Here is a 26,153-nt window from a genome sequence, read left to right on the forward strand (position 1 = left end):
GATTATAAAAATAAAGAACCAATTCTTTTGAACTAGTCATGAAAAACATCTTCTTCCTCTCAAAAAAATCTGAAACATACTTGTGCACATAAATATTTATTGTCAATTTATATAATTTATAATTATATAATATATAAATTCATGTTCCCGTATTTTACATTTTAAAAATTATACGTATTGTCAGTGTTCGTATCCGTATCATTGCTACATATATGAATATTGTTTTGATGTTTTCTTTTGTTTAAATAATATCATTTTACATATATTCATATATTTACTTGATTAAGTGAATCAAAACATCAATAGTGTAAAATAATATCTAGAATTTTGCATTAAACTCTAAAATTAAGACTGGACACATGTTGAGATAGTAACCGTTAATGAAATAAAAATCACATAAAAATAAAAAAATAAAGATGATTATATCATTACTATTAATTTATGTGCAATATAAAACGGAATTAAAAAATTGAAGTTGAAAGAGGCATGGAGTGTGGCACATGGACCTGGTCCAATGAGGGAACAGTTTCTGGACTGTTTCTTTCTGCACCTCCACATCTTCTTCTGCCACCTCCATACACAACATGAAAATACATTTTTATCCTTTTTGTGTCACCCCATATAATAGTTTTCGGGTTATATAATCTGGAAATTCATTTGAAAAAAGACTTCCGGATTACATAATCCAGAAGCTAAATAAGACTTCCGAATTATGTAATCCGAAAAGTAATCATGCATCTGAAAAAAGAATTTCGAATTATGTAATCTGGAAGCTAATTATAAATTTGAAAAATGACTTATGGATCATATAATCCGGAATATTATTAAGGGGCATTTTTAAAAATTCGAAAATATATGGAGGTGAGAGAAGAATGTATGGAGGTGCAGGAAGAAACAGTTCAGTTTCTGTTATACATTGGACAAAACCTTAACTGAAGAAGCCCAGATTTATGAACAAACATAACCCAAAATGTGCAATAGATAAGAGGCTTCTTCTTCCTGCATCCCTACATTTTTCTTTCTGCACCCCACAATTTTCTAAATCCCGAAACTGGTCTTAATCTTTTATTTGAAAAAGGATACCGTGGTTACTGAAAATAGGAATCTGGGAGTGTGCTACGGATTCATCAATCCGGAACTGAATATTTTTTTTTCTGGATGAGGGGGTTTTCCAAAAGCAATTTTTGCATAAATTAATGTTTTTCGGATTGCTAAATCCGAAAGCCTAATTCTATTACGGATTCAAGGATCCGGAATGTTTTTTTTTATTTATTTATGGATTTCTGAATCCAAAATGTATATTTCTGTTACAGATTGGTAGATCTGAAATGTTCTTTTTGAATGATAGATTTTTAAATGTGAAATGCATATTTTGAATTATGGATTGGTGGATCCGAAATTTTATCGAAAGTGTCAATCCGAAAATTTTCCAGATTCCATAATCCATAATGCAAAAAATAAATACATTTCAAGTAATTTTGAGGGTTTTTAAAAAGTAATAAGGACAATTTGGTCTTTGCATAACATTGTGGAGGTGCAGGAAGAAAAATGTAGGGGTGCAGGAAGAAACTGCCTAGATAAGAGCAGAGCCCAAAATGGTGCTTACGAGACAACCACTCTAACCGGCGTCATCCACAAAACGAACTCGTCACTATCACACCTTCCCACTTGGACTCTCTCACTCCATTACTGGCCGCTCGCAGAATCTTACTCGGCATTTTCAACCGATGGATCGGCCGGCCACCGGAGTCATGCCGTTCATGCCGATCATGCACGATAGCGACCGTTACGATTTCGTTCGCGATATCGGGTCTGGGAATTTCGGCGTTGCTAGACTTATGAGGGATAAGCAAACGCAAGAGCTTGTCGCCGTCAAGTATATAGAACGCGGAGACAAGGTTTGTGCGAGCTCATCGGTTGTGTATTGATGCTGACGAATTTTTTAATTGGGCTTTTAATTTTTTTTCTGCCGTTAACTTTTGTCGAGTTGTTTGGTTAATTTTGGTAACATGGTGGCTGAATATGGAAAATTTGGGATTGCTCAGTCACTTAAATGCTAATCAATTAACCGCGCACTTTTTTTTTATTGGTTGTACAATAGTAGTAGTGATTCGGTCATCATTCATGTGGCAATTCAGTTTATCTTCGTACCTTTTTTTCCTTTCTAATTGTAGCTTTTTGCTGTTGTCATTATCTTTTGACAAAAGTAAAATGACTTAATTGATGATAGATAAGTTTGATTGATGAGGAGGAGAAAAGGTGACTTGATCGATGACTTTCTGCCTTGATGATGAAATGATGCCATAAAGTTTAAGTAGATAAGTGGGGATCTGGTGCGTACGATTTCTCTGGCTTGTTTTTGGTTGTTCTGATAGGGCACTAGACAGGAGTCAAGTTTATGGAGTGAGATATAAAATATAAAATCATTCACGTGTGAACTTATCTGCTTTCACCTAATAGTTTGAGCTTTAGGAATAGTTGGTTCATGATTTAGCATTGAAGCTTATATAATCATGTGGTCCGTAGTTCTGTTTATATTACCCCATTTTTCTAAATGAATGATAAATTTCAGCACAAGGTAAAGTGGGCATCTTCCATGCCAGGGAGGGTTTATACATGAGGTGTGTAGTCAATGTTGGATTGATTCAGGTGGTGAACCCAGATCATTTGGTTTAATTAAATTTAGGCTTCCACACATTCACAAAATAAGTAATGAAAAAATCAATTTATTTTTGGTGGTCTAAATTGGACTTTTGATTCTAAAATAATGTGAGTGAGATGTTTGTTGCTTCTTTCCTTCAGGTTCTTGTTGATGAAGCACTAGACTAATACTTTTCCTATCATGTATTGGTGTTGTAGATTGATCAAAATGTTAAAAGAGAAATCATTAATCACAGGTCTCTAAGACATCCTAACATTATCAGGTTTAAGGAGGTTGGTATAATTATTACATTTCTTTATTTTTATGCTCAGAGGAAGGAATAATCATATTTATGGAAAATGTTCTATAAAATTTCACTCAGGTCATTTTAACACCTACCCATCTTGCCATTGTAATGGAATTTGCATCTGGAGGAGAATTATTTGCCCGAATCTGCAATGCAGGGCGTTTTACTGAGGATGAGGTTCTTTAACAATTATGTGTACTTTTGTTATGCTTTTTCAGTCAGCACAAATTTGTGCTAGTTATCTATTTCCCGTGTAACGATTAACCTATTGTTATGCCACAGGCTCGTTTTTTCTTTCAACAACTCATATCTGGGGTCAGCCATTTGCATGCAATGGTAACTGATATCTTTTTCACCCACTATTGGATATAAATTGTAGTTAACCTACATAGAATGTAGTATAGGCAATGTATCAATCTTTTGAGTATTGTCTGCTGAAGAAATATAAGTCATACACCCTTTTGAACACATTCTTTTCTATTGGTTGAAATTTAATTGAAATTACAGAAATCTGCGGGTCTCACTTATTTAATGAACGTCTCCCATGATTCTGTATTTTTAAAAAATTTATCCATTTATTAAGAGAAGAGGGTGAGCCCTCGCACGGCAGTAAAAGTTGGGCCTTGGTGACTGATTGGTCATGGGTTCAAACATGGAATTAGCCTCTTTGCACACGCCAGGGTAAGGCTGCATATAAATTATCCTCATACCTTGCATGGTGAGGAGTCTTCTAACATTGGGTACGCTAGTTAACCAATAGTAAAGAGTGTTTTGTTAGCTCTCTTCATGTCTGATGTATTGGTTTTATGTATCATAATGTGTCTCCTCATGAAGGAAGTGTGTCACCGGGACTTGAAGTTGGAAAACACTTTGTTGGATGGAAGCCCGGCAATCCATTTGAAGATATGTGATTTTGGATATTCCAAGGTAAGCCTTTGTTTTTCACGTGCTTTTCCTGGTGTAAGCTCTGGCTCAGTAAGTTTATCTCTAAATGATGTTTGTCACCCATTTAATTGCACATTTATCTCTAAATGATGTTTGTCACACATTTAATTGTACATTTATCTCTAATGTTTCCTGGTGTTCTTGAGGCATTTGATGTTTAGCTCACAGCAAACCTTTGTGGTGGTGTTAAAGATGATTTATCTTGTATTTGTGTCATATATTTTGTTGTGCTTTGTAATTAAAATAGAGCTTCTGTTTACATGCAATGACACTTTGAGGTCATCCTTTTTATTTATCAATTGGATTTCTTTCTGTCTTGTGAGCACCTACACATTCATTTTTTTTATCCAATTTGTAACTTCTCAAGTGTAGATCGTCATTGTATTCTCTTCTATTTTAAATAATCTGCCTTGCTATATTTTCTACATATCTAATAGATTTTGTTATGGGCAGTCTTCAATGCTGCATTCACAACCTAACTCAACTGTGGGAACCCCTGCATATATTGCTCCAGAAGTATTGCTGAATCAAGAGTATGATGGCAAGGTAGAAATACTTTTAGTTTCAGTCGTGTGCTCTTTTTCTGTATTAATCTCATAATTTGATAACATTAATTTGTGGGCTGATGAGGTTTATTGATTTATCCTTGAATAAGGAGCTAAAACATTTTTTTAATAGTCTATCTGTCATAACTTCAGTGGAAAGTTATGCTTGGTGTCTAAACAAAGATTGCTTCTTTTCTGGTTGTCATCTACGCTTTGTTCAAGTCTTCTTGGCACTAATTGAAGTTTTTAACTTTAAAGTAGTTATTTAAGTCTTCTTGCCAGTCCTCTTGCATCTTCTTGTCCTAAAATGTTGCAAACATAGCTTATTAAGGTTTCTTTGTTGATGGATTAATTGAAGAATAAACTTATAGATGTAATAATTAAATGGCTAAATTAGTTGAGAATTTTGCTACCGCATCTTTCACCCTCCACTCTTATCCTCTGTTTGATCTTTAAGTCTTTATTTTCTGAACCTATGCAGTAATCTAGTACTCAGTAATTGAGATCAGGAATGAATCATAAGTCAAAATAGTGTTATAACAAAGTGGCCTCAGGCCACTGTAGGATTCAAAAAGTATAGCAGTTTTCAACACAATAGTGGGCAAAATAGTATATTGCTTGCTATAGCGCTACCACCATGATATAGGCTTCAAAAACCCATTTTTTCCCCTAAAACACTGTTTAGGATTTTTGGGTAATATTATAAACACTTTGAAGTCTCTTCGTTGACTGTTTCACAATTTATTTTTAGGCGTCATCATTTCATTTGATTCTGAAGAAGTTAATGGTTTTTCTATAGACGTGACTCACATCACAATGCAACATTATGGTGTTTTTTTGATTCATGTAGCCAACCTCACCAAACGGGAAATGGCTTGGCTACTATTGTTGTATGATAGTCTTACTTTTAATGTGCAATGTTGCTAATTAAGCACCTACATATAAGCGTGTATCTATAGTCCCACCATGTGATGAAATGGGAATGCACTATGATCGAACATTTCAATTTTTAATTTTACGAATATGTAGGTAGGCATTTTAATGGGTTTTTTTTGAAATTCTCATGCCCCAAATATCAGATTGCGGATGTATGGTCATGTGGGGTAACCTTATATGTGATGCTAGTGGGATCATATCCTTTTGAAGATCCTAAAGATCCAAAGGATTTCTGGAAGACAATGCAGGTTGATTAGATATTTAAGATATTTGCTTGTTCTCTTTTCAAGCCTCTGGTTGCATGAGCACAGCCTTTTTTGGTTGGTTCCTTGCAGAGGGTTCTTGCTGTCCAGTATTCCATTCCAGATGATATACAAATATCTCCAGAGTGTGGCCACCTTATCTCAAAGATATTTGTTTCTGACCCTGCAGAGGTAATTTATATTTTCTAACAAAACACCTACTTCTGCGAATATATACAATTTGAGGTACACTACAATTCCTGAGGAGTTGTGCTATGGATGCATTTTTATATACCATCACTACTAGCCTCCCACTTGAAAGTGTTAAAATTTTCCCCCCTTTTTCTAGCTGAAGCACTATATGAGCTGGAATTTTGAAGGAGAACCTTCATGTATGGAATCTGCCTTAACACACTCATGCACACGCATAATAACAGCCTTTTACATTTTCTAGGTCCTGATCCACTTAGGTTTTATATCTAGCATCAAATAGCAATGTCTACTATTTTGACATATAGATATTGTAGGTCCTATGCAGCTTAGATTGTAAATCTAGCATTGATAAGAAGATTGTAGGCACCACAACATTCAACAATATTATAAAATAAGAAATTATGATCTTACAGCAGGGAAAATTGCCGATTGCATATTATAAATCAAACCTCTTTATTGTCTAAGGTAGGAATTAACTTCCACTCTTGCTTGTTTATTGATTTATTTGAACCTTATGCCTTTGTACATTAATTTTACAGAGAATCACTATTCCTGAAATATTGAAAAATGAATGGTTTCTGAAGGATCTCCCTCCTTACTTGATGGATGAAAATATCATGGGTAAGCAATTTGTAGAGTCGGATCAGCCTATGCAGAGCATTGATACAATTATGCAGATAATTTCAGAAGCTACCGTACCAGCCGCAGGGATCTATTCTTTAGACCAGTTTATGGCTGATAACATAATAGATTATGACATGGATGAATCAGACTCTGACTTCGAGCAAGATGTAGATAGCAGTGGGGAGATAGTGTATGCCATATAATTTAATCATCGTCTTCATTTTAGAGACAGCATAATTAAAGGACGGCATCTCAATATTCAACTTTATGACATTCTCGGCATCAAGGGAATAGAAATGCGTGGAGACCATATTTCCTGTAGAGATGACACACAAAGTCCATCATGTTCACTTATATGTTGTATATGATTCTTGGAACTGCCGAGGGGAGGAATATGCTTCTTACACTCTAGAAGGGTTGGTGGCTGGGAAATGATAATACCTTCCTTCCCTCTTTTTCTAGTACTTTGTATCATATGTATTCATTAGCCTTTTTATTGTATCCTGTAGTTATTATATTGGTGCCAGGATTCTTGTTTGCATACACATGCTATGTACACATACCCTAGGAGTTACTTGTGTTTATCCTGTTATCTAAGAACATATCATTCCTGTGCACCATTTCAGAGTATTGCTTATTTCCTATTGGAGCATTGTTGTACCTATCGTCCTTCTCTATGCCACAATTTTGCAATGCAATGCAACTTGAAAGGACGTCACAGATACAACTCCCTGACGATTGTACAATAGTTTACTAGAATGGGGTGGACTGCCTTGAAATTTTATTTATTAATGTGATTCGTCTCGTGGTATGTGCAGTATATATTTCGATCCATCAATTCCTTAAATTGCCTTATTCAGAATGATATTTATGTGCATGATAAAATGTTATTATTCTAGCTCTTGCTTCTGGCGTGGAATAATTTTGAGTATAGTTAAATAACCAATTTAATTAAGCATATATTCCATAAATTTTATAATTAGGAAGAGTCATATTACTTTAATAACTTTACATAAACTACTTAAATGTTTTTCCCCAGCCTATTTTCATTATTAAGTTTAGGTAAGGATTAATTTGTGAGGATATGTTTGAAACTGTTTCCAATGAATACGGTGAGTATATTCGGGAGCAGTAATACATCTCATTTCAAATACGGTGCATATATTAATTAACTCTGCAACATAAAATTGAGAATGCTTTGCCCCGTATTAGTCGAACACCTGCAAAGGCAATAGCAAATTCAATTCATCTACCAATATTATGCAATTGGAGATAACGAAGTGAAGCTGCAATGGAACAATAGATCTCGATTATTCTCACAGAGGACAATACACCCTTGATAACCCCACTTTAAGTATCTTTTACCTCTACCATGCTGTCATAATAAATCATGTCATTTCACATGTAAAAAAAGTCTCCACGTACCTGGTATCCATATATTGTGCTACTAATCACAAAATATAAATGACCATTATTTTACACAATAAATGACCATTCTAAAATCACATATGAAGTGTGATTACAAGTCAAATTTATGTTATATATTTACAGAATCAACCAACTCAAACTCCTACTTTTTTCACTGCAGTAACATGGTTTTAAATTTCAACATGATTCCGAGTCTATGGATTTCAGAAAACAAGTCTCGTGAATGACCATGTTAAATACATGAGGTATTCTGTCAAGTCACATCGATGTGTTATACTTACAGAATCAACCAACTCAAACTCCTACTTTTCCACTGCAGTAACACGGTTCCAAATTCAAACATGATTCCTAGCCTGTCAAAATTTCAGAAAACACGTCTCATGAATGAACTCCAGGAAGCCAATTTAAGTTAACCTCCACTATAGATATCTCTATCTTCAAATTGGGAATGGTAGGGAAATTTTCCCATAAGGAAGCCATTTCTTCATCACAGATCACGTGTATTTTATGCTTTAAATTTCCAAAATTAACGACCGAGTATGGCAGTTCTCTCAGTTTTGAGCAACCCTTCAAGTAGAGCTTCTCAAGCTTCAACTCACCAATGTCATCTGGTAATTTGGTAAGATTTAAACAGTCTGAGATGTCAAGACAGCTAAGTTTGTTGAGCCCTTTAACAGAATCTGGCATCTCTACCAAATCAGAGCAGGAACATAGCCTTAGAACTTCCAAATTCTCCAGCTTTGCAATATCTTGTGGCAGTACAGAAAGCTTGTGACAGTTAGTGATACTAAGCTTCTTCAATGGGGTGATGTTACAAAGCCCATCAGGCAATTTAACCAGATCTTTGCAATAATCAATGCTCATCTCCACAAGATTTGGCATTGCATCTGAGATTTGGATAGAATATCTTTCAAAAGCCTGCCATGTATTACACATATGAAGGGACAATTTTCGTAGATTCTTCAATATGCACAGGGAAGGGATTGAAACCTTTTCCAATCTGATTCTTTTCAAGTTAGTTAAAGAACCAAGTCGCTCAAAATTGTTTAGTTCAGAACGATGGAAACCATAATTTGTGACAATCAGAACTTTAAGCTTATGCATCTTCTCTGTGAACTCTGGCAATGAGTACTGGCTAGAGTGAAGATTTAAAATCAGAACTTCAGCTTCGTCCGGTTGCATGTCACACCAATCCGAATTAAACGTTTCATCTGCAAAAGCATCATGTTTGACATTAACAGTGGAAGATTAAGTATGACACAGCGCAAGAGTACTTCTTATTAGTTCACATATTTTCAAAATAATTAAGAATTTTTTTTTTAAAAATGTTTGTCACTTTCTACAACTAAGAATGAACTAGTTACTCTTTTGCTACCTTTATTCTTATCTCCCGATATCTCAATTAGGTAGAATGATAGCAATTTAATGGAGCAAAAGGATAATATGTTCTCAAGTCAAGATAAAGAATTAATATGAAACTTGGAGTAGCATGTAGCATTTAACATTTATATATGTGCATTCCCTATGGTTTGGACAGAGAGAAACATACCAGTTGAAATAGACAATATGCGGGCAGCAACCTTTAGTTGTTTCTGTCTATACAACATTCCCAGGATGTATGAGAACGAACGGCCAATGATTCCTAGCTGATTCAGTCCTACCCACCATTCAGGACGATTATCTCCATTTAACTCAATCATCACTCTTTCTTTCTGTTCAAATTTTTCCTCTATGCTCTGACGTATTGCAAGCTCTCTAAGGAGATCATGCACCAAAACAAAGTGGTTATTGTAGTACATGTCTGTATCCTTTGCAACTTTCCTGGACAGCAAGGGAAGAACAAAAAACCCAAGATGAACAATTTTATTTCTTTGCTTCATAATTATAATAGAAAGAGTTATTACATATATCCATGCATTTCATCTTCTTGAATTTCAAGATATAGAATTATCCCAAAACATATTATGCATGCACTAAGATTATTAACTATGCTGAAACTGTAACATTTTCAACTTATATTACTAATATTCTTATGTAATAGTTATGACAATCGTATCTATTCGTCCACTAACCATCCAATTTGTCCAAGCATAGATCCAACTAATCTTCCCAAATGAATGCATTGGGTCAATAATTATTACTAGTCTATCGTATTTTTTAAATCAAATGATTCCAGATATTGGATCAATGATGGTTAAAGGAGTAAAGGCCCGTTGTAGGTTCTTTTAGAAACAGTATGGAGATAAATTTTAGACAAAATTTTTGCTCACAAGTAAAAGCACTATATATCTGAACAGCATAATAATACCTGAATAGTTAAGAATCAAGTTAAAATAATGTCTTCAATATATTAAATACATTTTTTTATTTAATATTTTCTTTATAAAATATTGAGATGATATGTAAGAAGATATCATTGGGAAATATGTTATTATTTGAGGAAGGGGAATGTATTATTGTTATTGTTATTATCATTAGTTGGTCACAAACTTGTGTAATGAGAGAGGAAAAAACTCTTCTATATATTCCTATTTTTACTTTATTTTTCTAGCCTAAAAGACGTCTACTAAATAGATTTAAAAAAAACACTTCAAAACATTTTTGATAAAGAAAAGAAAATAATCAAACTGTAAATGAACAAAGCTCAAATTTAAAATTTATCTCATTTAACTAACTGATTTGAGTTGCCTCATGTTTGCCACTAGTGAAACCTGGGTTATTAGCTTGATTGATTCATATACATTTCTTTTTCAAGCCACATTCGTAAGAAGATGTTTTGAGCTCCTATATTTAAGCATTAGATGACCAACAGGGAGAAGGGTGGAGATGACATGTACCTGGTAACTATGACATTAATCAAATTCCTGGTGGTTAAATCATGGATAATGGACATTGCATTGCTACCATCTTCATTAAGGTTATACAGTTCTGCCCACATATCAATGAGGGCAGCAAAAGGGATCCTTTGGTCTTCAGGAAATAGCCCCAGATCCATAAAACACACCTTTTCATTGATGGAAAACTTATTCTCCAATAGATCTAAACTTTGTTGAAGACGTGAAAGCAAATTAGTACTATTAGATTCCAGAATGGAATGTCTTTGTAAATGCTCCTTCATATTTTGCCACACCTCAAAAGGCTGCTTACAGAGTGATCCAGCAGTCACCTTAAGGGCCAATGGTGAACCCTTACAACCTCTCACTATCTGCATTTCAGTGCAACATGGTAAAATCAGTAAATAAAATAAAAGGCTAGGTAACTAGGTTTTTCATATCCTAAAACAGAAGGGTGAATATGACAAACGGACAAATATAAGGCTTTACCAATTCATCATTAGATTAAGAAAAGTATCAGTTGATAAAAATACAAATCTATCTTAATTTATTTTTTTCAAAATTATGCTTGTTATTTGTAATTCTCTCCTTATAATTGTTTGCTAATAGAACCTACTTTAGAGTAAAAATTATTAATGCACGGAATATTATGGACCGGGTTTTGTAAAAAGAAGCTATGTAATTCCTAATTGAGAACGCTACATGTGCAGCAATTCATACAAAAGTTTGTTCAACATTTTTGTGTGTTCATCTCTCTCGTATACATTAGTTATTATATGTCATAATGATATAGAGAGATAGACACAAGAAATGATGTTGCATAAATTGTTGCACGTGTATCACAGTAATTATGTGTAGTGTGAGTGATTTTGGAAAAGTAGAAGCACCACCTCGTGGACAAGATTTTCATCAGGTATGTACGAGCTTTTGTCATTCGGCTGTGCAAAGTGACAGAAAAGGGATACTGCATGCACATGATCAAGTTTATCCAACTGGCATGAGGTGCCAAATCTAGGAAATGCAACCCTTGATGTAACCAAAATCTTGTAATCAGATATCTGAATTTTAAACTTCTCAATAACGGCTTCTGAGCAAGGCCAAACATCATCCAAGACCAACAAAATTGGATTTTGGCCAACAACCCTCAGCAGAACTCCCAGTCCATTTACTGCATCTTCATCGGTTTGAAACTTGGGCACCCGACAACCACAGTGTTCATACAGTGTCTCTACAATAGTCTTCAAGTTGGGCGTTTTTGATACGGTGACAAAGAAGATGTTTCCCCCGAACTTGTCTAGTCAAAACAAAATAGATTTCTAAACCATCTGAGATACTGTTCCACAATGCATGTCATGCATATACGAACTATAGTGATTTCAGAATAAATAATTTAGATCAATAATATACCATACAATCAGAAGGTCTTTGAGATCACCGCATCACCTGCAATTTCTCACAACATCGAATATTGAAAGGAAACATAACCACAACCACAATTTAAAGCCTTATATTGAAGGTAATATTCTATTAGTCTTCTTTCAATATTTTTTCTAGCAATTCAAACACAATCCTATGATGGGGGCACGAGAAGAAGAGAGGGAAGAGAGTTGTTACCTTTGACTTGAGGGTCCCAACATATCTTCTTAGCCAGTGTGCTTTTCCCCGACCCTCCCAAACCAGTCAAGACAAGAACTGACACACCATCCTTGAGTAAGTCAATCCTCAGCTTGCTTAAAGGCGCATCCATTCCCATACACTCAGGTTCTTCGGGAGCCCCACACAGACCCACCAACCGGTACTCATGATGATGCTCGAAACCCTTAAGCAGAATCTCCAGAATCATCCTCATGCCGGTCACCACCTCCATCAAGTCCCTCTTGTTCTCCGCCGCCACGTTCACCGCTAAGTGCCTCTGGAGAGCCTCGTTCTCCCTCCCAAGCTTGTTCTGGTAATAAGGGAAGGACAGCCCTCTCCACCAACGGAATTTCGAGCACTTCTGTACAAGCTCCTCACCAGCTCGCATGTGTCTCTCCAACCGACTTATCTCATCTATGGGCCGATCCAACATATTGTTGTACTTCTTCATCTCCTCCACCTGAGGAGCCAAAGATTTTAAGGTTTCTATGTTGCTCTCGAGTGTGGGTTTGAAGGCTAGACCTTTGTTTATGGTTGCAATAGCCCCTTTCAGCAACTCTCCCATCACTGCTCCCACAGCACCTCCACTGAACAGATCTGCCATAACTAACAACACCCAGATGACAAAAATCCAAACTTTCTCCCTGAATTCGAAGTCAAACACCAACGGATGCAAACTGTCGTTGTGTGGGATGAAAACAAGAACGAGGGCGAGGTGTCTCGGACAACAAACCAAGTTTTGATTGATGAAGTGTAAGTAAGGTGATATCGATCGCCAACACTAATTTTCGTTACGATGATGGATGGTTGCTTTTGGTGCCTATATGTACACTTTTGCTGAGCTTCGCGGTCTTTGCCGAGCAATTTACAGGAAAGGAAAGAGCTTTCGTATTTGAATAACTCACGTTAAGGAATAAACTATAAACATAAAGAAGAGTGTGTGCTTCATAAAAGAAATTCGAAATTTAATAACTAATTTGCTTTCTAAGACACTAATTTCTTTCACTTTTGCAATAATTAAAATTAATTCCAATCACTGGTATCGATGAAACGGATAAATAAATAAAATCTTGCTTGAAATCCAAGTGAAGTGACTAAATGCACCTTTTTCCAGTTAAAAAAAGGACAGAGTATTGCTAACTAAATTTTCTGACGCGTTTTGGTGTAGAATCTTATGATAAATTTAGCCATTTTTCAATGTTGTCAAATGGAACTAAGCTAATGTAAAATAAAAATTGTTTCCAAAATTGGAAACTACTGTTAACAATGAATTACTAAAACCAAAATGTAGTAAGTGAAAGAGTTCTATTTACAACTAATACAGTTTAAAACCGTTAAACCTTTCCATAGATAGAGTGAAGGAATAAAAACGCGTTAATACTAATAATTAATATATTCTAAAATTGACATGATTTGTTGATACATCTTTTATTAGAGATCTGTAAATATTGTAAATAAAAAAAATAGGAATTGAACCCGACGTGAATCGAACACGCAACCTTCTGATCTGGAGTCAGACGCGCTACCATTGCGCCACGGATCCACACTTATTATTTGTTCATCATAATAAAAGATTTAAATTCTAAATCTAAAAGGACTGGTTGATCCATAACATTACCAAAATGTCACAAAAACAACTAGTAATTATTTTGTATTCATTCATTAATACATCAAAACTGTGCACATTATTTATATACCAAGTTACCAACTACAAAGCTATTACTCTGTCTTCTTCTCTTTGGGTATTCTGCTTTTAATCTTCCGAATGGTCTTCTCATCAATAATCTCATAACATCTCTTGTATTTCTCCCTTAACCACTCCCCAAATCTCTTGATCTTCTCCTCGTTCTTCACATAAGTTAATGGAATAGCCATTCCCACCAATACACCTGCACATCAAATCATAATTAAAAACAAATAGTGAGATCAAATGTGAAAAACCCAATGTAAACACAACTTCATCACGTACCAATATAAACTACTGTAAGGAGGTCCATGCATCTTCCTATATAAGACAGTGACCACAATCCAGCCACAACTCCCACAAACACAGGCCACTCTTTCCTTACACTCACAAGCAACAGCCACCTTATTGTTTCTTGAATCCATGCTCGAACTTTGCTTGCTATTCTTCTAGTTGTTTCTTCAGTCAATTCCAACCACGACAAGTTTGGCGGTTCCCTAAATTTCACAGGTAAAACATAGTAGGTATAGGTATTGTTATGTGAGTGATTTTGCACCTCATCAAAATAATCTAGTTGCTATGTGAGTAATGAAGAAGAATTAATGTCACAAGTTAGAAAAAAAAAGCAAGAGAAGGGTTCTCACTTGCCCAAAAGTCTAAGCATATTGGCATAGAGGAATGTTGAAGCAACAACGAGTATGGCCACCCATGAGATGACAGCGAGGAAGTTGAATTCAAATACTTCCATCAACACCCATGCTGCTGTTGCCGCTACAATAACGACTGCATTTAGTTTCTTTCTTCTCCAGAAGACTACATCCTTCACTACACCATTGTCAACATCTACACAACAAAATGAAAGCACAAAATTGAGTCTAGGGCAACTTAAATTTCATCGCTATGCAAAGATTATTATGAAGCATGCCTGATCAAATATACCTGAGGAGTAAGAGGGCGTGGTCAAATGTTCTGTTTCTTGTTTTGCTTCTGTAGACATGATGAAGATTGTGATGAAATGAAGATGGTGGTGAGGGTAGGAGCAAAGCCACAAGACTGCTTCAAATAGTGGTGTTTCAATGGAGGTGAAGGTGTTTGGCCAAAAGGGTACTTCTGTGTCTGACTTACACGTGTAAGATTCTGAGGAGACGTGGAAGCATTGCAGCATTCTGAGGAGACGTGTAACGCTGCCGTTTTACTTAACCTGGTGGAGATAAGCACAAGTAGCAGCAAGCAGAAAAGTTAACAAATAAAGCGGCTAAAAATTTGCACCAGGGATGAGATGAACGATAAACCATCTTAAAAGAACTACAATAGTTAAATTTGAGTCACCAATCATACTGTAGTAATTCATACAAAATCCGGAAAGAAAAAATTTCATAATAATTAGTCACGTCTTACATGGTATATAGAGAACTTGAAAGCATATACAGTAAAAAAATATCTCTCCTAACATGATAATCAAACTCTTAACGATTCTCAAACGGGTTTTTAACGATTCTCAAACGGGCTTTTGAACTTATAGAACGATTGTTCCTGTTTCCTCTTTCTCTTGGTTAGTCTGGTTTCACGGGTGGTACTTACAGAAGACACTTAAACCTTCAAGTTAGTCGGAGTGGGTATTACAGTACTATAGATAGTGGCGTATCTTTTTTTTTTAAATGGAAATTATTTATATTACCTTAATGAGTCTTTTGGATTAGGGAATTGATTCGTGTTTAGGGTTGCGCTAAACAACTCTTAATTTTGGATTAACCCTGCTAACTTGGTTAACCCTTGACTAAACGTTAAGAGTTGGTCGAACACATGTCTTCGTGTGATCGTCTTGATATTGCTTAAGCGGTAACTTAGTCCAAGTGTTGGCTTACTTAAGTGAGTCGTCCGGTTGTACCAGTTAAAAGTTAAATACTCTTCGAATGGTGAGAGTGATAGAAAGAAGTGCAAAATCATTACCCTTTCAAAATTAAAAAAAAAAACTAAATGCTCTTTCAAACACAGATGATTAAAATTTGGTATAAAAATGTAATTAGTGAAAGAAATGGTAAGAAAAATCTCTTTAATGTCTCATATTATGTGCCCTCCCTTAGTTGGGCTGGCCCAACCTGGCCCAACCTGGTTCCAAAACTTTTATAAATTTTCCATCATATTGTCCTTTGAAGATACTTCAGATCATGTAGTGTTTTGAAAATGTACAGGGCATTCAACTCCTCTAGGCACTGCTTTGAATTTTAATGATTATTTTTCTCTCTAAAATTTAACTGTTTTATTTCCTCTTTCATCAAATGAAAGAAAAAAAGAAGTTGTTATCGATATTTTGTTCTCTGTTTCATTATCTTTTTAGGCAAATGAGACATTAGAATAGAGAAAAAAAAATGTTTGAAAAAACATGTATTAAGTAGTTTATTACCTTTAATATCTTCTAATTCATTTTTTATTTACTCACTACTAACTTAAACAGTAGTAACGAATGGGACCAGATTAAGTAAATCTTAGTAATGTACTGTTATTATTATTATCATAATGTTCATGATTTTTAAGGAAAAAATATACTCATTTCAAATACATTATTGCAAACAATAATTTTAGTATCTATTTTTTTTACTTTATAAGTATATAGATACTTATGTCAAAATTTCTTACTCGCATTTAGCTTCGAAAAAAATACAATTAAGCATCCTAATTACAAAATATTTAACAAAATTTAAGTATAATAAAGTCGTAGGATTATAAAAATATAAAAAGGTCACTCTTGCTTGATCAGACCTAAAAGTGACCTGATGTGAAAACTTTCTTTGTAGACAAAATAAATGGCCTCAATAGAAGGAGAAAAAGAAGAAGAAATCACCACTTAAAGAAATAAAAGAACAAGAGAAAGCTGACAGAAGAAAAAAAAATGAGAGGAGAAAAACCAAAGGACAATACCTAACCAAATATAAAAAAAGGCCTCATCAAGAAGAAATAGAGAAAAAAGACAGCAAAATTGTTTAACGAAAAACTAGAGGTATAATTGTAGGGAAATAATCACACGATAAAATGTATCTCAAAATGATAAATAATACTTTTGATATTTTTGGTAATAAATTTCCAAAATGTCCATTTTTTAGTAAAAGATCCAAGGCATATAGTTTACAAGTTTGATTGAAGTGTAATAGATATATTGGAAATGTTTGTCTTGATGCAACTAAATACATGGTCTTGGGTTACATCTAAGTCGTAGGATGCGATTTTCTCTTTCTCTGATTATTGTATTGATCATTTGGTTTGTATGGAGATGATGACTCGAAGTTCTCTTGGGGTATAAGTGTGTGTGTCATTGGTTCTTGTTCGGAATTAGTTAAGTAGTGATATCTTTAGGCGCTGGCAGGAATGTGACGAGTGGAAAAAGTTAAAGGTTGTGTGTCTTGTATTAGGGTTGAATCACTCCTTAAATAATTCACATTTATTCTTGCTGATAAAAAAATAAAAAAAAACAAGTTTGATTGAAGTGTTATCAGCCTCTTGTTTCGTTCTTCAATTCACAATGTGAAATACACTTGCGAAAATGGTATGGTATCTCTTTTTCTTTTTCATTTTTTTATCTAGGGCTGAATTAAATGTGCAATATATGAATCATTGCTCGTTTTGATTTTTCATTTTGGTTACTTTTGTTTTGGCTTGAGCCTACTTTTTTTTTCATTTTAAATTAAAGTGGCTAAACATATCATTATATCGCATTAAAAGTATATGTACCCTTTACCAACTTCACATGGGCGTACATTGGTATATTTATTAAATTTAAATTTAAATTCATCTTCGTCAACTCACACCTAACCAAATTCAAAACAATGCTCTCTTGTCGGTGCTACTTTTATATTTTCTTTTGACGCCTAGTTATTTCCATTACTTAATCGACATCTACCTTAATCTACTTATGTCACGGAAACCCTTTTTTTAACGTTCGTCTATGTTCCCAAGGCTAAAACCGCGTAGATTACCTTAAAGTGTGTTCTTTACACGTACACATTAAAATTTCCACTGTTCGACGTTATAATAGAGAAGTTTGTGTATAGAAAGGTACTGAATTTTGATCAGGATTCAAAGTTCAAAGTGTTTGCGGATGAAAAAACACAACAGGAAAAGAGAGAGAAAGAAGGAAAGTTTCAATTTTTAATAATGTGATAAATATAAACTGAAGATAATTCACAGGAGGCATATTTTCTTTAGCTGTAAGCAAGTAGTAACTAACGCGCAAACGCGTTAACCCGCCGAAAAACGAATGATTGATTTGCAACCTTATAAAACAAAGAAAATTATCACTTTATTATTAAAATAACACTCGGTTAGCTACTGCAATCATGCTTTTCTACTCTGTTTGGTTTTTTTAGTATATATTAAGGCGGCACAGAGCATAGAGGGTTTAAGTCAGTTTTGGGAGTGAGTCACTCTTCCTGCAGAACTCAGATCTGGTACTTTCCACATTGCCTCCTTTCATAGAAACTCAAGGATTGTGTTTCATTTTGAGTTTTTCTTTTTTCTTTTCTCTTGAGTAATGTTGAACTGTTAAGTGGTGACAGTGTGTTTCTTTTCTCGTCATTTTCATTAGATAGCATGGGAAGCGCCACTTTGCTACATTTGCTATGCTTTGTCATTGCTTCAGTAAGTGTATCTCTCGTGCAAGCAGAAGATGCATATAAGTTTTACACATGGACGGTGACTTATGGGAATCTTTCTCCATTGGGTAGTCCCCAGCAGGTGGATCACCAATCTTTTTTTGTTGGATCTGAGATATCTTTGCAACTTTTGTTCTGACCTTTTTGGTGCTTGCATTTTTTTCAAGGTTATTCTTATCAATGGCCAGTTTCCTGGGCCTAAACTTGACTTGGTAACTAATGACAATGTTATTCTCAACCTTATCAACAAGCTGGACGAGCCCTTTTTACTCACTTGGTATGGTTCTGTGTGCCTTTTGCTTGACTCAAATTTGCTGCTTTTTGGTCAGATCATTATATTCTCTTCTTTGCATACAGCATCCTTTTTTTATTCTTTCTACGGGTTTTTCATTGTTCTCTTGAAGTTGAGGGGAATATGTGGTCTCTCGCTGCTTAATTGTGATGGATCTTGTTAATATTTAAATATTTCGGATGAACGGACTTGGACATGAAGGGTGTCATTTGTGTTATGTTATGCGGGGCACTTACTGTTTAAGTTCCACAGATATGGCTGTAATAAAGCTTCAACTTTTTTTGCAGCAATAGCTTTCTAAACTCTGTGAAAGTCACATTCTCATAACTTTGATGATATTCTTTGTGTTGACGGTATATTTATAAGAGTATACCTCATTTACCTTAAAGAGCTAGAAGAGATGCATTGCCGTCTACTAGATTTCATATACATCTGTCGCATTTGATCAATCTTACTCTTAGCTTAAATTGCTGACCTTGCTTGAAAATTCCGGGCAATAGCATATATTTCATTTTTTTTTTCTCAAGATTTGTTGTGTAAGAACATGGTTCAACATTGTTGTCATAAAACAGGAATGGTATAAAACAAAGGAAAAATTCATGGCAAGACGGAGTTTTGGGAACCAACTGCCCAATTCCTCCAAACTCAAATTACACATACAAGTTTCAGACCAAGGATCAGATTGGCACATACTCATACTTTCCATCAACTCAACTGCATAAAGCAGCTGGAGGGTTTGGAGGACTTAATGTTTATCACAGATCTGTTATCCCAATCCCTTATCAAAACCCTGATGGAGATTTTACTTTACTCATTGGTGATTGGTACAAGACCAACCACAAGGTAAATAACATCTTTCTTACCCTTTCTCAGAATCACACTTTCTCCAAATATTCTTCATACTCGAGTTTCCTGTCTAGTTATCTTCATTCACTTTGTCTTTTTATTTGCAGACACTAAGGCAAACTTTGGATTCTGGAAAATCAATTGGACTTCCTGATGGCCTCCTCATTAATGGCCAGCCTCATTCTACCTTCACTGGTAACCAGGGTAAGCCCGTGATTTTTAAAGGATATAGTTCAAATATGCGCTATGTTTAAGCCAAAGTTTCTTTTGCCAACAGTAGTTGTTCTTCTCTCGCAGGAAAAACCTATATGTTTAGGATCTCAAATGTAGGCTTGTCAACCTCAATTAACTTCAGAATCCAGGGTCATACACTAAAACTAGTTGAAGTTGAAGGATCACACACTATCCAGAACATATACGATTCACTTGATGTGCATGTTGGTCAATCAGTTTCTCTGTTAGTAACCTTGAATCAGCCTCCAAAGGACTACTACATTGTTGCCTCAACAAGATTTACCGAGACACCTCTGACCACAACTGCAGTACTACACTATTCAAATTCTTTTTCCTCTGCATTAGGACCCGTGCCTCCTTCCCCCGTTGATAAATATGACTTTGACTGGTCCATGAAACAAGCTAGAACCTACAGGTTTGGTCTCCAAAACAATAATTAAAAAAAATCCTATCTGTTTATCTTTGATTCATTTATAAATTTTAATCAGTTTTCAATTAACTATTCCTGCAGGTGGAATCTGACAGCAAATGCTGCTAGGCCTAACCCCCAAGGGTCATTCCATTATGGGAAGATTACTCCTACAAAAGTAATTAAATTGGCCAATTCAGCACCTTCCATCAATGGAAAGCTTCGTTATGCCGTTAACAGTGTCTCTTATGTCAACCCCGACACCCCTCTCAAGCTTGCTGATTACTTCAACATTCCCGGAATCTTCAGTGTGAATTTACTCCAAAACACACCCTCTAGTGGTCCAGGTTACATAGCCACCTCAGTGTTGCCAACTTCTCTTCATGATTTTATTGAGGTTATATTCCAGAACAACGAAAACACCATGCAGTCTTGGCATCTTGATGGTTATGACTTTTGGGTCATTGGGTATGCCAGCTTCCTTGAAACATAAGTTTTGTCTAACTATCAATATTTTCACTGGTAGAAGCAACTTAAGAAAGTTTTAATGACGTTTATTGCCACAATTGCAGTTATGGTTTCGGTCAGTGGTCAGATGCCAGTAGAAAAACCTATAATCTAGTGGATGCCCTGACTAGACACACTGCACAGGTACTAAACAAGAAATTTAGAAGAAAGCACTTAAACCCTTATATTAATCAATTCTAGCTACTTCATTCTTTTTAACATGCATAGCTTTTGTGCTTCAAATGAATGTAGGTATATCCAAAATCCTGGACTGCCATATTGGTGTCTTTGGATAACCAAGGTATGTGGAATTTGAGGTCTGCAATATGGGAAAGACAATATCTTGGACAGCAGTTCTACCTAAGGGTGTGGAACGCACAGCGCAGTCTTGCTAATGAATATGACATTCCCAATAATGTTCTACTTTGCGGCAAAGCTGTTGGACATCATCCTTAGTATATATACACACACATACATATAAACTATCTACCTCCTTTTTCATGTATTTTCTAGTCATGAGGCCTTGACTACAACTACAATTCTTTTTCCAGAATTTCTCCAAATTTCGGACACTCTTGCTTATATTTAAGAACAAGTATTGGTTTTTAATGTTGGGAAAAACGGGTAATTTTCCCACTAAAACAAAACCCTAACAGAGCTACCCGACAAATAATATTGAATAAATAAAGCGGAATAATAAAAGAGATAAAGAGGAAAGAACACACCCGAAAATTGTTAACGGAGTTCGGCCTGTTTAGCCTAATCTCCGAGCACAGCAAAAACAGCTCACTTTTATTACTATGAGAGAAGATATTACAAATTGGGATATTTAACAGTGAAGGGGGAGAGTTTAATTTATAACCCTCAAACCTCCTTCCCAAACAATGAACCCACCGATGTGGGACTTGGGATTAAGCCAAAATCAACAAATCTCCACCTTGGCTTAATTTCAAGTCTCACCTAAAACAAATCTTCTCAAAACATAACAAAAAACAAACTTTACAGTGCTTCAAATTTGCGCCTCTGGGCGCCAACTTCAAATGTGCAAAATATTAACCAAGTCTAAACAATATTCAAACTTGGCCCTTGTAACCACCTTGCCTTGTAGCAAACATCTTCTTTATTAGAAAATTCTTCTTTCTTTGCAAATACCCATTTGCACCCAATTGCCTTTTTACCTTTTGGTAATTGTGCCAGCTTCCACGTCTTGTTCTTATTCAAAGATTGCATCTCCTCTTTCATCGCACCTGCCCAATTACCACTCTCTGAACTCAAAATGGCTTCTGGGTAAGTGGATGGAATGTCATCAACAACTGGAAGTGCATAGGCAACCATATCCATGAAACGAGCAGGCTTCTGAATATCTCGTCTCTGTCTTCTAACTGCAATTGGCACTGATTGCTGTTGAGATTCTTGGGTAGGAACCTCTTCCTCATCTGACTCTTCTTCTGCCATAGGAGAGTCACTTGTGGTATTTCGTGTTGGGATCACCACTGTCGGCTCAAACTCCACCTGCTTCCGGGCACACTCCACCTGTTGCGGAGTACTATCAGCTCCTTCTGGATTTACCTTCTTTAACATGGCAGATTCATCAAAGGTAACATCCCTGCTGATAATCGTCTTCTTTGCCTCTAGACACCACAAACGGTATCCCTTCACTCCAGGACTAAAGCCCATGAAAAAAGCTTTCTTTGCCCGTGGATCCAACTTTGATTCAATCACATGATAATATGCAATAGAACCAAAAACATGCAAAGAATCATAATCAGTTGCAGGTTTTCCAGACCATACCTCTAACGGGGTTTTGCCATCTATAGCAGATGATGGCAAACGATTGACGAGATGTTGAACGTATGTCACAGCCTCAGCCCAAAACTCTCTGCCTAACTCAGCATTAGACAACATACAACGAACTTTCTCCACAAGTGTCTTGTTCATACGCTCCGAAACCCCATTCTGTTGTGGTGTTTTTCTAACAGTGAAGTGCCGAACTATGCCACAATCTTGACATACCTTCAGGAACGGATCACTCTTGTATTCTCCTCCATTGTCTGTTCGGAGAACCTTAATCTTCCTTCCTGTCTGGTTTTCAACTTCAGCTTTCCACTTAAGGAAAATTTCAAGCACATCATTTTTGTTCTTCATAGTAAACACCCAAACTCTCCTGGAAAAATCATCCAGAAAAGTGACAAAATAATGCCTACCTCCGATTGACGGAGTCTTGGCAGGTCCCCACACATCTGAATGCACATAATCCAGAATACCCTTGGTATTGTGAATTGCAGTGCCAAACTTCACTCTTCGTTGTTTTCCCAGAACACAATGCTCACAAAATTCAAGTTTGCAAGCCTTCGTACCTTTCAACAATCCTTGCTTGGTAAGAATTTGCAAGGATTTCTCTCCAGCATGTCCCAACCTCATATGCCACAACTTCGTTGCCTCAGCATCCTTCTTAGTGCTAGAAGTTGTTGCCGCTACTGTCCCCACCACTGTACTACCTTGGTAGTAATACAAATTGTTCTTCCTCACGCCTTTCAACATCACCAGTGCTCCTGAAGTTGCTTTAAGAATTCCATCTCGCATCGTCACAACTAGGCCTTTAGATTCTAAAGCCCCCAATGAGATGAGATTCTTCTTCAACTTTGGCACGTACCGTACATCCCGCAAAATTCTGGTGGATCCATCGTGATTCCGCAACTTGATTGAACCTATCCCGACTGTCTTACATGGATTATCATTACCCATGTAAACAACCCCGCCATCGAGTTCTTGAAAATCAAAGAACCATTCCCGAATGGGACACATATGATAGGTACAACCTGAATCCAATATCCACTCATCTGGATGCAATGATGCTGAAAGCGAGACAATCAACACATCACTTTTGCTTTCTGCAACATTTGCATCTTGCAGAGCCTTCCCTTCTTGATCCGAATTTGCCATTACAGACTCACAATATAATATTCAATATTACAAATAATTTCAAACAACCCAAGGCGAACCTTCGGCTCTGATACCACTTGTTGGGAAAAACGGGTAATTTTCCCACTAAAACAAAACCCTAACAGAGCTACCCGACAAATAATATTGAATAAATAAAGCGGAATAATAAAAGAGATAAAGAGGAAAGAACACACCCGAAAATTGTTAACGGAGTTCGGCCTGTTTAGCCTAATCTCCGAGCACAGCAAAAACAGCTCACTTTTATTACTATGAGAGAAGATATTACAAATTGGGATATTTAACAGTGAAGGGGGAGAGTTTAATTTATAACCCTCAAACCTCCTTCCCAAACAATGAACCCACCGATGTGGGACTTGGGATTAAGCCAAAATCAACATTTAATTGCTATTAATGTATTAACAGATTATTTCATACTTAATTATTTGCAGTTATATTGGAATCTGCACATATTTCTGGGTGTTCAATATTCAGTAACTCTTGCAGAGCATCATCAATCTTAATTAACTTCGTCCCCATCAATAGTGGCTTCACTTTTAAGTTTTAAACATTTTAAAAACCAATTTTGGTATCTGCTCCCAGTTTTCATCTTCAGTATTTTTATTTGGTTTTTTAAAATTATTACGGATTGAACCTGTATAAAATGAGTTGGTTATTTTCCTAAGCTCACTAAAAACATATCCGATATAAAAAGTATTATAACATGAAAAAGGAAATTGTACTTATTTTTCCTGTAAAACATCATATAAAGGAAAATAAAAAATGTGTAAATTTTGATAAGGAAATAAATACTAATCGTAAAACCTATAAGAATAAAAATGGTTTACATACCTCTTGCTGGTATTTGTAACGATAATAATAAATATAATGCTACCATTTCTAGGAAAAGATAACAATTGAATAAATACTAAAAATATGACAAATATCACATGATTTCATTAATCTAAGAACAATAGTACTTAAAACTTTCCCAAATATTGTAATAGCCAAATTTTACTATATTAAATTTTAGTTTTTGGATGCTTTTTAGTTTTGAAAATTAGTCCCTTCTAATTTTTAGTTCAAAATAAATTATTTTAAAAAATTTATATCATGGTAAAATTAATTAAATGTACACTATATATGATGTTAATAATAATGACAATGTTAACGGCAACACATCACTAAGAATAATGCATGATAACGATAGAAAGTTAATATCTTAATCTATACCTATATATAAAGGGATTCTCCTCTTAACTGCTCTTAATTTTTTTTTTCTATTTTATTCTTATATTAATATTTAATTTTATTATTGTATTATGATTATTGTGTCATTTCTTATTCTTTTCTTAACTGCTCTTAATTTTTTTTTCCATTTTATCCTTACTTAATAATTTATTATATTAATTTATTTTGGTTATTTGGACATTTTATAATTTCAAAAATTAATAAAATAATTTTAAAATTTATTTTATTTGTTATTATTTAACTGGAGAGTGGACAGAGTGGAGGAGAGATTGATTAGTTATTCTCTATTAAATAAAAAATTAAAAATATTTGTAATATTTTGTGGACCACGGGAGTGTGGAGATTTGTTATCGTTACTTTTTTTTTATTTAAACTGATATTCTCTTTTATTAAAATTGTAGAATTTTAAAATTGATTTAAGAAACAGATTATGATTCTCCACCACACATAAGCCACTCTTATTCTACTTCCCACTTTTTCTCTCATATAGGTACCTACTCCCCACTCTCTCTCTCTCCATTACACATAACACATTCTTTTTTTACCATACTTTTCACTTTCTTTTCTCTTTCCTTTTCACTTTCATGTAAATAAATAAATTCATTCATTCTCTTTGCTATATGTAACTTTTAATTACCGCCCTCCACTATTTTATTAACCTACTCTTTAACATTATACTCTTTGACTTCTCATTTTAATGTTATTAAGAGAAATTGTTTTTGAACAATAAAAAAATACTAAAGAAAAATAAATAAAAAATGCGACACTACTATTTAATTGTATACTCTTTAACTTCTAATTTTAATTTTATTGATGATATTGATAGTAATAATAATGATATTGGGAATGGGAATGGTAATGGTGAGGGTAACAATGATATAGTTATAATAAAATAGTTATTACCAAAGATAATATTTTAAAGCTAAAAATCATACAAATATTTTTATTATTTTAAAAGATGAATATAAAACTATTTAAGAAATGGAGTAAAAAC

The 26,153-nt window shown here is 35.0% G+C and overlaps 4 protein-coding genes and 1 non-coding gene across 8 annotated transcripts; 2 read left to right on the forward strand and 3 right to left on the reverse strand.

Moving 5' to 3' along the window:
- The first annotated feature begins 1,604 nt into the window (after positions 1 to 1,604).
- LOC137810141 (serine/threonine-protein kinase SRK2I-like) lies at positions 1,605 to 7,257 on the forward strand. 4 transcript variants are annotated; one of them, XM_068611284.1, is made up of 9 exons: positions 1,605 to 1,898; positions 2,860 to 2,934; positions 3,024 to 3,125; positions 3,231 to 3,284; positions 3,783 to 3,875; positions 4,347 to 4,439; positions 5,518 to 5,622; positions 5,710 to 5,808; positions 6,369 to 7,257. In XM_068611284.1, exons 1-9 carry the CDS (start codon positions 1,728 to 1,730, stop codon positions 6,654 to 6,656), a joined length of 1,080 nt encoding a protein of 359 aa, XP_068467385.1. In that variant the 5' UTR covers positions 1,605 to 1,727; the 3' UTR covers positions 6,657 to 7,257. The 4 variants fall into 4 exon arrangements, with proteins under 4 accessions (XP_068467385.1, XP_068467386.1, XP_068467387.1 ...); XM_068611285.1 differs by having other exon boundaries at positions 6,414 to 7,257; XM_068611286.1 differs by lacking the exon at positions 5,518 to 5,622 and having other exon boundaries at positions 1,607 to 1,898.
- Positions 7,258 to 7,829: 572 nt separating this feature from the next.
- LOC137810142 (probable disease resistance protein At5g66900) lies at positions 7,830 to 13,452 on the reverse strand. Its single transcript, XM_068611288.1, has 5 exons — positions 12,330 to 13,452; positions 11,606 to 12,009; positions 10,719 to 11,086; positions 9,431 to 9,702; positions 7,830 to 9,092 (listed from the first exon to the last, which is right to left on the reverse strand). The coding sequence occupies exons 1-5, from the start codon at positions 12,952 to 12,954 to the stop codon at positions 8,260 to 8,262; spliced, it is 2,502 nt and encodes an 833-aa protein (XP_068467389.1). The 5' UTR covers positions 12,955 to 13,452; the 3' UTR covers positions 7,830 to 8,259.
- A 369-nt stretch (positions 13,453 to 13,821) lies between these two features.
- TRNAW-CCA (transfer RNA tryptophan (anticodon CCA)) lies at positions 13,822 to 13,893 on the reverse strand. Its single transcript has one exon. It is a non-coding gene; the product is annotated as a tRNA-Trp (tRNA).
- Positions 13,894 to 13,973: 80 nt separating this feature from the next.
- Positions 13,974 to 15,214, reverse strand: LOC137810145 (reticulon-like protein B13). The gene is made up of 4 exons (XM_068611290.1): positions 14,974 to 15,214; positions 14,679 to 14,877; positions 14,320 to 14,531; positions 13,974 to 14,239 (listed from the first exon to the last, which is right to left on the reverse strand). The coding sequence occupies exons 1-4, from the start codon at positions 15,197 to 15,199 to the stop codon at positions 14,070 to 14,072; spliced, it is 807 nt and encodes a 268-aa protein (XP_068467391.1). The 5' UTR covers positions 15,200 to 15,214; the 3' UTR covers positions 13,974 to 14,069.
- Positions 15,215 to 17,941: 2,727 nt separating this feature from the next.
- On the forward strand, positions 17,942 to 21,578 carry LOC137810143 (L-ascorbate oxidase homolog). Its single transcript, XM_068611289.1, has 9 exons — positions 17,942 to 18,476; positions 18,614 to 18,762; positions 18,848 to 18,957; positions 19,545 to 19,815; positions 19,926 to 20,022; positions 20,116 to 20,467; positions 20,564 to 20,929; positions 21,034 to 21,112; positions 21,221 to 21,578. Exons 2-9 carry the CDS (start codon positions 18,619 to 18,621, stop codon positions 21,422 to 21,424), a joined length of 1,623 nt encoding a protein of 540 aa, XP_068467390.1. The 5' UTR covers positions 17,942 to 18,476; positions 18,614 to 18,618; the 3' UTR covers positions 21,425 to 21,578.
- Positions 21,579 to 26,153: the final 4,575 nt, after the last annotated feature.

Source organism: Phaseolus vulgaris, chromosome 2 (assembly GCF_000499845.2).
Source record: "Phaseolus vulgaris cultivar G19833 chromosome 2, P. vulgaris v2.0, whole genome shotgun sequence".
NCBI lineage: Eukaryota > Viridiplantae > Streptophyta > Magnoliopsida > Fabales > Fabaceae > Phaseolus > Phaseolus vulgaris.